At 42.5% G+C, this 11812-nt stretch overlaps 1 protein-coding gene across 1 annotated transcript in view; it reads right to left on the minus strand.

Annotated features, from left to right (window-relative positions):
• Positions 1-11407, minus strand: part of ARHGAP42 (Rho GTPase activating protein 42) — a 294437-nt gene extending 283030 nt beyond the window's left edge. Inside the window, exon 1 of the mRNA XM_066248014.1 lies at positions 10717-11407. Coding sequence (XP_066104111.1) covers positions 10717-10870 — 154 coding nt within the window. The 5' untranslated portion in view covers positions 10871-11407. The remainder of the gene's footprint in view (positions 1-10716) is intronic.
• Positions 11408-11812: the final 405 nt, after the last annotated feature.

The following is an 11812-nucleotide window of genomic DNA, read 5'->3' on the forward strand; positions in this document are numbered from 1 at the left end:
AAATATCCCTGCCTATCACCTCCTATGTTGGCATCATTTTTTCATGAGGACACGCAGCTTTCCAAAATAGTATGTCCCAGAAGAAGTCACCCCTATTGTCTCTTATGTTGACAATTTTTAGTTGTCCCTCAAATTTTCCACAACTAAATTTTAAAACAGTTGGAAGGTGCCCTGGCTGGGCAGCTCAGGTAGTTAAGAGCGTCATCCTGATACACTAAGGTTGCAGGTTCAATCCCAGTCCAGGGCACATAGAAGAATCAACCAATGAATGTACAACTAAGTGGAACAACAAATTGATGTTTCTCTCTCTCTCTCTTTGTCTCTCTCTCTCTCTCTGTGTCTCTCTAAAATCAATAAATAAACTGGTTGGAAGGCTAATCTCTTCTTCTTTTGATTCTCCAATGTCACATAACTTTTTTCATAGAAGGCACACAAAGTCTAATGCAAGATCCAAAACAATAATACTTAAATTGTCTTCTCAAGTAATTTTAATTTGCTTCTCCTTGCTAATTAATCTCACTCACCACCACCATCACTCTTTTCTTTTATTATTATTTTTTTTTGAGGTTGGGGGCATATCTTTCATTCAGACATTTTAAAGAATACAAAAATTACATAAATGAAAAGAAATTTCTCACCATGGCAAAGTAAAATCCATTTACATAGCTTCCATTTGCATAAAGATAACATACTACACAGGACACTCATTTCTATTTGCTGCTTATCACTCCCCTGCACACATGAGCACCCGCCAGCTTTCTAAATGAAGTAATCACTTTTCTGGTGGACCAACGAGAGGGCTGAAGCTGGGTCTTTCAGTTGGATGAGCTTCTGTATATGTTTACACACAAGGGAATACTATTTAGCTTGTCTTTCATAAACTCACAAGCAGTACTGCTTTTTAGACTCGTGTGAGGAAATACAGAAATTCCACCACTGAGAAATGTGTCTGACTTCCAAATGCAAAGGGTCATCTTGTGTCTACCCACTTTTCCCAGAGTAAAGCCAAGGTTCTGGAGAGTGCTATCTGTACTGTTAAAGTAACACAGTCAGGTGCATGGTGCATTTTCCTCAATTTTCTTTTCATTCCACTTAACATTTAGAACTATGCCAGGATGGTTCTCCATCCTTCACAAAATGTAAAACACTTTCCATTATAACCAGTTAATCATCCTAATCAGATGAAACAAGCAACATAAAAAAAGAAGGCATGGCTTGGCATTTTAAAAATACCATCAGGAGCCCTGGCCGGTTGGCTCAGCAGTAGAGCGTCGGCCTAGCGTGCGGAAGACCCGGGTTCGATTCCCTGGCCGCCGCGCTTTCCTCTCTGTCTCTCTCTTCCCCTCCCGCAGCTGAGGCTCCATTGGAGCAAAGATGGCCCGGGCGCTGGGGATGGCTCTGTGGCCTCTGCCTCAGGCGCTAGAGTGGCTCTGGTCACAACATGGCGACGCCCAGGATGGGCAGAGCATCGCCCCCTGGTGGGCAGAGCGTCGCCCCATGGTGGGCGTGCCGGGTGGATCCCGGTCGGGCGCATGCGGGAGTCTGTCTGACTGTCTCTCCCTGTTTCCTGCTTCAGAAAAATGAAAAAAAAAATACCATCAGGAATGGAAACTTTTACCATAAATTCTAAAAATTAAATTATCTGTAATAATTAATATAATTAATATAAATTAATTAATATAAAATAATCTACAAAAAGTTAACTATAAGTCTTATCCTACCTTTTCCTACCATGTTCATGTAAAAAATTACAATTAGACAAATTACTTTCAAAGAAAGATTCAAACCCTTAGATAATTAGGGTTTATATTTTCTTCTTTTAAGCATACACACCGCTGCAACAAAGAAAAAAAAGGTTGGAAAATACGGAGATTATTAGCTACTCTAAAGTATCTTACTATTCCACAATTCACTTTTTCTGTAGGAAATCACATTCCTTACACAGAGTATTGAACATGTGTGTTTTGCTATAACACTTTCTTCAGCAATATAACTTCATTCTTGATAATAAAATCAGAATACTATAGATATGACCAATAGTGTATTCTAATTGCCAAAACATTCCAGTTTGATGCAATCCCATACAGAAGGATCCAAATTATCAGAAATATCCAGGCCAAAGTTTAAATTCACATGGCCAAAGACAAAACTTCAAATAAGTGCATTTCTTTTTCTTTCTTTTTTTTTTTTTTTAATTCAGGGAGAGGAGGGGAGGCAGAGACAGACTCCTGAATGTGCCAGGATTCACCCAGCAAGCCCACTAGGGGGTGATGCTCTGCCCATCTAGGGCCCTACTCTGTTGCAACCAGAGCTGTTTTTTAGCACCTGGGGTGGAGACCATACATCCTTAGCGCCCAGGGCCAACTCACTCCAATTGAGCCATGGCTGCAGGAGGGGAGAGAGAGAGAGAAAGAGAGAGAGAGAGAGAGAGAGGTGAGAGGGAAAGAGTGGAGAAGCAGATGGGCGCTTCTCCTGTGTGCCCCAACTGGGAATCGAACCCAAGACATCCACACACCGGCTGACGCTCCAAATAAGTGAATTTCTATTGACTCGTCCTATTAGCATCCAGTCCCTTTTTCTTTGCTCCAAGGGCAGTTAAGATATACACATATTCTAGAAGTTGCATGTAGACAGAACCCAGCCATTAAGCTCAGATCATGGCAGCTGCAGAGGATGGAGCACAGATTCCATGCACTAGATGGTTAGCAACTGGTTTTAATTTGCAAAGTGAAAGTCAGCAAGAAGCAGGTAACAAGTCCTTGGTTGATGAGACCAGATCCACTGAGGATACACTATCAGGATTATTAGACGCTGGGCAGATGTTCAGCCAGATGGAGGGAAAAGGAAAACAGGCAGAGCTGCAAGCTAAAACTGGTGACTGGCAGGTGGGGACAGGGGAGGCCGGCCCCTGCCCACAAGGCTGAAATGAACGGAAATTACCATCCAGACAGCAGGGATGGCTGGGCCAGAACAGGTGGCCATCAACTATGGCATGAAACAATATTCATGAAAGACATTCAAAACTAAATAGTTCCCTTCCCTTCACCCTTTCTCATCTGTCCATAATAACTATTTGTTGCATACTATTTACTGAATTTTAATCTAATATTTCTCTTTATAAATCAAGAGAAAAGCTGCTACTTTTTTCCCCTTTTTTAATAAATGTCCTGGTATGTGATGGTTAAAAAGAGCATATAGGTTTCAAGTGCAAACACTACTTGAATAAAACTGCACTTGACATCAAAGCAATACTGAATATAAGCTTTATTATTATTTTTCTTATATAATTGGAGTAACGCTTATGCATCACCAACACAGCTAACATTGTGTTCTAAGAATTGTTAATTTTTGTGTGTGTGTGTGTGACAGAGACAGAGAGAGACAGAGAGAGGGACAGATAGGGACAGACAGACAGGAAGGGAGAGAGATGAGAAACATCAATTCTTCATTGTGGCATATTAGTTGTTCATTGATTGCTTTCTCGTATGTGCCTTCACTGGGGGGCTACAGCAGACCGAGTGACCCCTTGCTCAAGCCAGTGACCTTGGGCTCAAGCTGGAGATTTGCTCAAACCACATGAGCCTGTGCTCAAGCCAGTGTCCTTGGGGTTTCAAACTTGGGTCCTCTGGTTGTCCCAGTCCAACATTCTAACCACTGCGCCACCACCTGGTCAGGCCGAAATGTTAATAATTGAAAGAATATTTGTTAAAGCACCTTTTTATTGTCTTAAACTTTAGTAGTTACCTGAGTCTTTTGCACTTTCACAGTACCTTGATCATAACTCATTGGATTCAGTATAAAAGATGGTTCTTGGTAAGCTATCCATCTCCACTAGGCAGGAAACATTTTCTCTTCTCCTACTCCCTGGCCTTCTAACAGGACAGTCCCTCAATTGCTACCTTCTAAAAAAGGAAATCCGATGGAGACAAAGATACATACTGTTAAGGGGCACCTACTAAGCTCGTGCAGAGAATCCAGAAGAGGGAAACACTCAGCCAGCCCTATTTAATTCCACTCCGATGAGCGCCAAAGGTACCATTTATTATTTTTTATTTCTTGTGGGAGAGACAGAGAGAGTCAGAGAGTGAGACAGATAGGGACAGACAGGATGGGAGAGCGATGAGAAATATCAATTCGTCATTGCAGTTCCTTAGAAGTTGTTCATTGATTGCTTTCTCATATGTGCCTTGACCGAGGGGGGCTACAGCAGACTGAGTGACCCCTTGCTCGAGCCAGCGACCTTGGGCTTAAGCTGGTGAGCATTGCTCAAACCAGATGAGCTCACGCTCAAGCTGGCGACCTCGGGGTCTCGAACCTGGGTCCTCCGCATCCCAGTCCGACACTCTAACCACTGCGCCACCGCCTGACCAGGCCCAAGGCTCCCATTTAAATGAATGTGAGTATAACTGCTTTCACTTGTACTTCCTCTAAAGCAGAACCTTAAAGCACCACATTCCTAATCTACCAGTTCCTAAAATTAAGCACAGTTCATTTGAAACCAGTAACTTCTGTTCACTTAACCCAAATTCTAATGAAGAACCAAATGAAGGGTTGCAGCAACTCCACATGCACACCTTGGCTTAGGCTGCCCAGCTAACCAAGTGAGAGGGCCAGTGGGACACGCGGCAGCCAAGTAGCTCTTGCAAGGTAAGCAAGAATCCATTGAGTTCCACTTAAACTAAATAAAACGTAGGTGCAAATTGAAACACCAACACTAGCTTAAAACAACAGCAGTTCTCACTAACAGATGAAAGATGATCAAATATATAGCTCTGTAAGTATAGAAAGTCAAATTTCTTAAACTTGTCTTTTTTCTTAGCTTTTACTTAACTCCTTAACTGCTTCCAAAAACTGGTAGCAAATTGGGCCCTGAACATACACACAAAATAGAGACTGGCTTAAAGTGAAAAAACAAGTGATTCCTGGCTAAAGGTGAGTTTCTGAAACACGGCAAATGAAAGGATGGAATATCTACCTCACCAATTCTAAGATATTTCAATGTAGCCTTTGCATTTAGGGTATTCTTTTACTATAAACGATGACTTAACCCCCAGATCACAAAGACATCATGACAGTGTAATTTAAACTGAGGTCTATGGACACTGAGGGTAAACACCTTTAAGAAATTGTGTGCTGACCTCTTATTAATGTATCCACTAACTGCATATTCTATAACTTATGAACAACCAACTTCTACCACTCAAACTAGATGCCTTCTTACTGTCTCATGGATCACTAGAGCCAGGAACTAAGCTGTAAGAGCAGAGGCAACCTGACCAGTACAAAAGGAAATTCTGTAATAAAGGCCATCATCAGGGCAAGAAGATTTCAAAGAACTGCAGTTTCAATTGGGGGAAAATGGTGAGAAAATAAATTATCAACACACACGGTGTTATAAGCAGTCTTTACAAGAGAGGAAATTTTGTTTCAGCAAAACATCATTAGATTAATTAAACATAGTTAAAAAGATTTTTATTGATTTTACAGTACTGTGTACATTTAACTTGTAAACTGGTTTGTTTTAAATAAGAATATATGAATAAGCATAAGAATCATAGTTTCATGCTGGTATATATATATATATATATATATATATATATATTTAATTATCATAATAAATAATTTAAGCTATATTAGAATCCACTAACATTTTATCTTTCCTTAAAAGAAGCACAGACATCCAAGTTTAAGAAACGGTACCCTAAAGGCAGAAGAAAGGGCTGGCTGGGCTGATGGTTCCACCTGAAGGCAATTAGAGGATGGAGACAGAGATAAGAGAGAAGAGACAGCCCAGATGCTGTGGGGCAGGGTGGAGTCAGGAATGTTGACACACTCTCCCCACCCAATCAATTAAATTCAATGAGTACAATTCTATTTCTGTCCATTCTTTTTTTTCTTTATTTTTATTTATTTATTTTTTTTGGTGGTGGTGGGGTAGGGCCAAAAGAGGGAAGAGTGTCTACTTTTGCAATGACAAAGCTCCACTTAAAGATGGTTCTTTTAACTCAAAAATATAAAGAAAGAGAGCCTGACCTGTGGTAGCAGTGGATAAATCCTCGACCTGGAATGTTGAGGTTGTAGGTTCAAAACCCCGGGCTTACCTGGTCCAGGCACTTACAAGAAGGAACTACTATGAGTTGATGCTTCCCACTCCCCCCATCACTTTCTCTCTTTCTCTCCCCTCACCCCTTCTCTCTAGAATCAATAAATAAAGTCTTTAAAAAACAAAAGTATAGAGAAAGTAAAGGGAGAAAGCCATTTTGAAATGTTTCTTTAAAATATGAAAGGAGAAAATAAGAAAAACTAGCCTGTGACTTCACAACTCAAGTTTTAAGACTGGCACTTGTTAAAGAACAAAGTTCACAGAATAACATTTGATGAAAAGAATAGAGATTTTGTGTCAAACAGCATGCACTAAAATCCAATTCACCAGAATCAAATATTCTCAAAAATCGCTCATCAAATATCCATGTGGCTTTTAACAAAATGAACGAATAATCCTAGTTGTACGATTTTTATAGATGTTCCCTCATTTTACAGAAAAGGTAGGACTCAGAGAGGTTAAGTAGCATACAAATTAGAGAGCATTTGACGGCACCAGAATTTAAACTCAGGTCTATGTCAATACACTTAATAAACTGTCATCCATTTCTTCAGAGTCAATGTGAAAACAAAATGCAATAATTCATTTTAAAAATCTGTTCATTCTCTTATATATATTTGAAATTGAAATCATCCTGTTAAGGTCTTCATTTATATATGGATCCTTCCAAATATATACTAAAGACACCTACATCCTGAACCAGAGATCAAGGAGCCTATGTAACTCCTATTGGAACAGTCATGCATGAACTAAACAAAAGGGCGTGCCAAAATTCTCACCAGAAAGTTATTAACTAAGATGAAAAAGAAATAGAAGATGCTTAGAAATGTATTGATGATTATACACTAAGGTTATAGTACGAAATCATTAATTATTAATGAACATAAGGCAAAGTGCTAAAAATAAAAATGAAAAAGACAATGAATACACTACTGAAACAGTAGGCATAGAGGATGGGAAAGTATAGCTTAAAGATAGGGAGCTAGAAGGCTTTCTCAGGCAGAAAAAAAAACAGAAGAGGCAGGATGGGGGAAGGGGGGTTCTTGCTGAATCGAAGATAGAACGAAACAGGCATCTAGTCTTCTAAACACACTCCTATCCCCCCATCCTAGCAGAGTCAGATAGCAGGCCTTTAGCTAGCAGCTGCATCCTAGCCTCAGAACATCCCTCCCCAAGGGACAGAAGGTGGCTTTGTGGGAAAAAAGCAGAGCCATCATGTAACTTCAAGGGTTCCTCTGCCCCACATCATTCCCATTTGGCAGCTGATGCTGGGAATTCTATTAACAAGAAATAAAACGTTTTCCTTCCACAGTGAGAGAAGTGGTAATTAAACGTTTAAAGTGCAGTCTTACTTTGCTTGATAAGGGCGACGCATTCTGGGAATGGTGTCATTAAGCAAGTTTGATTTTGTTATTGTAGGAACATTATAGAGGGCTCTCACACAGACCTAGATGGTGTAGCCTACTGCACACCTGTGCTCTATGGTCTAGGCCAGGGGTCCCCAAACTTTTTACACAGGGAGCCAGTTCACTGTCCCTCAGACTGTTGGAGGGCCGGACTATAAAAAAAACTATGAACAAATCCCTATACACACTGCACATATCTTATTTTAAAGTAAAAAAACAAAATGGGAACAAATACAATATTTAAAATAAAGAACAAGTAAATTTAAATCAAACTGACCAGTATTTCAATGGGAACTATGGGCCTACTTTTGGCTAATGAGATGGTCAATGTGCTCCTCTCACTGACCATCAATGAAAGAGGTGCCCCTTCCGGAAGTTTGGCGGGGGCCGGATAAATGGCCTCAGGGGGCTGCATGCAGCCCGCGGGCCGTAGTTTGGGGACCCCTGGTCTAGGCTATAAACTTGTACAGCATGTTATTGTCCTGAATGCGTAAGGCAACTGTAACGCTATAGGAAATATTTATCTAAACATAACTACACATATAAAAGGTACAGTAAAATTACAGTATAAAAGATAAAATACGGTACATGTGTATAGGGCACTTATCCTGAAGGGAGCTTGCAGGACTGGAAGTTGCTTTGGGTGAGTGAATGTAAAGGCCAAGTACATTACTGTACTACTGTGGGCTTTATAAACACTGAACACTTAAGCTAAACTAAATTTATAAAACAATATGAGACTAAATCAAGTACAAGAGGAAAAGATACAATCAATAGACACAATAAACGGGAGATGTCTGAGGCTGCTGCTGGTGTCACATGGTCTTCTGTTTCACGGCAAACTTATTTTTATGTAGAAAGAGTACACTATAAAATATGATAAAACTATAGTATAGTAAATACATAAACTATTAACACAGTCATTTAGTATCAAGTACTATGCACTATACATAATTGTACGTGCTATACTTTTATATGACTGGCCATCAGTAGGTTTGTTTACACCAGCATCACCACAAACACGTAAGGAATGCATTGCGCTACAACTTTATGACGGCTACTGTGTCACTAGCAACAGGAATTTTTCAGCTCCATTATAATCTTCCCGCCCCACTGTTGTTGACGGAAATGTCATTGTATAGCACACGACTGTAAAGCACTCTCACCACAAATCTAAGAATCCTAGAAAGACAGTGCATTGTATATTTAAGTGCATACGGCCAAATTAACAAGGCAGGATCTATATGTTTAAGAAACTTGATGCTCTCAAGATTTCTTCACTTATGAATGGAAGAACAAATCTGTAAGAATGGAAATCACCTGATTTTTGCAAGGCCTGGGATTCCAGGGCTTCCTTTCAATGGCTAAAGCATCCAGAGGCCTCTGTTAAAAGTACATAATGTTACCAGTAAAAAAATGTACCTTTTAGATTTTAACACAGCTATCAGAAGCAGATTAAAGTTGGTGAGGCCCGGGCGCAGAAGAAAACACTGGGCTCCTTACATTAGAAAAAAGTGTAAAGTTGGGGTTCTGTGGGGCCCTTCAGAAGTCGGGGCCCAGGGCATGCGCCAGGTGCACTCACCGTTAAATCCGCCTCTGACTGCTATGTATTTTCAACTTTTGAAATACTAAAATTGATCTCAAGCAGTGTAGAGAAATATCATTTATAGACCATTTGGCACCTCAAGCAAGAGCTGGCTCAGCACTTAGCACTCTGAGATGGAGAAACTTTTTGAAGAGGCATCATGCTTTCTAAGAGGCAAAGAGGCTAGTTCCAAGACCTCAAACAGGATTTGCAAACCCAAAGGAAGGAGAGTTCACATTTGTCTACACATAGGATGGAAAGAACAGGAGGGAAATGATATTTTTCACAAATCAGTAAACACCATGTCAGTAGTATCCTCAAATTCATAAATTAAGTGAATGTGGACTGGACATACAACATATTTTCTTTAGCCACTTAAGTAACATAAGTGATAAGTAAATGTTCTAACATTTGGGATGGTTAAAATGAAAGAAGTCTTGGAAGCACACTAATTTCAATATATCCTGCTAAGGCCCATTCTTACGATTATTAATATATGCTTCACAATACAAATCAGAAGCCAAAGTTGTCTTTTTCTGGCAAACACATCTCCCCATCATGTTGTTACTTCACTTGTACTTGACATGGACAATAATGCTCCCTTACATATGTCCTGGGGATTGCTAGATTGCCCAAAGGCCTTTCCACCTTATGAAAATACTTCACTAACCAGCCATCAGAGGGTCAGAGATTCCAGGGCTTCTTGTCAGTGGCTAATGCATTCAGAAATCTCTGTTAACATCTAAGTATGTCCTGGGAAAGGTAACAAGTTAAGCTGTATCTTTTAGTCACTCAATTGGCTATATGAGAAACTCTACAGTTTCTTTTCCTAAATCTTACTAATTAGAAGTGCAGATCCAGATCAGGGATCAGCAGATGTGGGGGACAGGAGGCAGGAGAAGCCCTGAGGTCATGCTTTACTTCCTAGAGCTGATCAGTTCTGACTGGCCATTAGCTACTGAACTTACATCCTTCCTGACTCGACCAACACCAGATTTACAATGCAAACCAAAAATCAAGATGCACAATAACTTGTAAAGAGATAAAAGCTACTGGTCCATGCTGTCTTCCATCATCTTACCAAATGGTAAAACTACAAATATATATTTTTTTAAAAGCCAACTCAATGATTGATTGTGTCCAATGAAGAGCCATCGATCTACATAAGAAATTAATCATATTCTTTGAATATCACTAAACAAATTAGGTTCATTTATGACAAACTCTTGCCTCCTTCTTTAAGGATTTGTTTTAGTGTTCAAATTACAAAAAAGAAAAAGAAAAAGAAAGAAAGAAAGAAAGAAAGAAAGAAAGAAAAAAAAAAAAAAACAGACGAACAGACCCCAACATTTTTTCAGGTACAAAAAGACGGGTTTTGGACAAATTTACTCAGTGTGCATTCTCGTGTCCAGTATTGAACTTTCCCTTCTCTGCAGACATGGAAGTAAACACCTAAAAACAAACTTTGTTGGCCACCAGCAGGGGAGCTCTTCAGCTTTTGTCCCCAAACCCATTCAAACAAAAGAAGCTCCGTCTCCTTCATCCCACTCCTCAGACCCTCACCCTGAGGGGACACTGGGACCCCCATGCCGTCTCCACCCTCCGCCGCCCGCTCTACTTACTCCTCAGCGCCCCGATGAGCAGCGAGCCGTCCTTAATAAGCTCTTTGATGAACTTGTTGGTTCGCTCCAGCTCAATCTCGTGACACTGCAGGCGCTCCCTGAAATCCGGGCTGTCCAAGTAGGAATCGCTGAACTCTAGAGTAGGGAGCCCCATGGCAAAGGCACTGCCAGCGGCCGCCGGGGACACGTCCGGGCCGGTAGTCAGGGCGGGGACAGTCGGCGACCGAGGCCGGCGCCGGGACGCGCGATCGCGGGGAAGGCGCCGGGACGCGAGGGGACGGCGCGAAGGAAACGGGCCCCGCGCGCCCCGCCGCCTGCGCCGGGCTCCCGTGGCACGCGGACGCCGCGGGGCTCAGTCTTCCCTTCCGGCGAGACGGGCGCAGACACCGGGGGTGGGCCAAGGCGCTGGTCCGCTCAGGGCGTTCGCATCACGGCGCATCGTCGCTGCGGGCACCCGGGCGGCGGAGGCTGCGGGCCGCGGCCGGCGCAGGAGAGCTCTCCCCGGCACGCAGACGCTTCCTGCAGCTCCGCTCCCTGCTCTGACAATCGTGTCTGCCGCGAGCCCGAGGCGTCCAGCCGCCGCTCCGGCCGGCCCGGAGAACCGCCCCCACGCGGACGCAGGCCCAGAGAGCCTGCAAACAGCACCCGGGCGGGGAGACCCTCCTCCTGCCGGGCGCTCCCACCGCGCCACCCCGCCCCTTCTCCCGGTCACCCTCCTGCCCCCACCCGCCCGCCCGCACTTCGCTCCCAGGCTCCGCGCTGGGCGTTCACCGGGGCCGCTCGGGCTCCAGGCTCCCTGTAGCCCACAGTGACACTCTGGGGTCCTCCACTCCACAAAAGCTTCCCAAACTCCCAACATACCTCCCCAGGCCCCCACCACCACCACCACCACCCCACTCCCTAGAATCATCTGGCAGAGGACCTAGCGCACACTTTTCCTAAAGTTTGAGGTTACATTTGGAAGCCTGGTTGGAAGATGCTACTTTAAAGCACTGGTTTAGATTTTACTTCACACGTCTCCACTGAATGCATGTAAATTCCAGGTTTTGAAAAGTTTTCCAGGCTCTTTCCCGCCGCTCACTTCATTGATCCAAAA

The sequence above is a fragment of the Saccopteryx bilineata genome, chromosome 1 (genome assembly GCF_036850765.1).
Source record: "Saccopteryx bilineata isolate mSacBil1 chromosome 1, mSacBil1_pri_phased_curated, whole genome shotgun sequence".
NCBI classification, from domain to species: Eukaryota; Metazoa; Chordata; class Mammalia; order Chiroptera; family Emballonuridae; genus Saccopteryx; species Saccopteryx bilineata.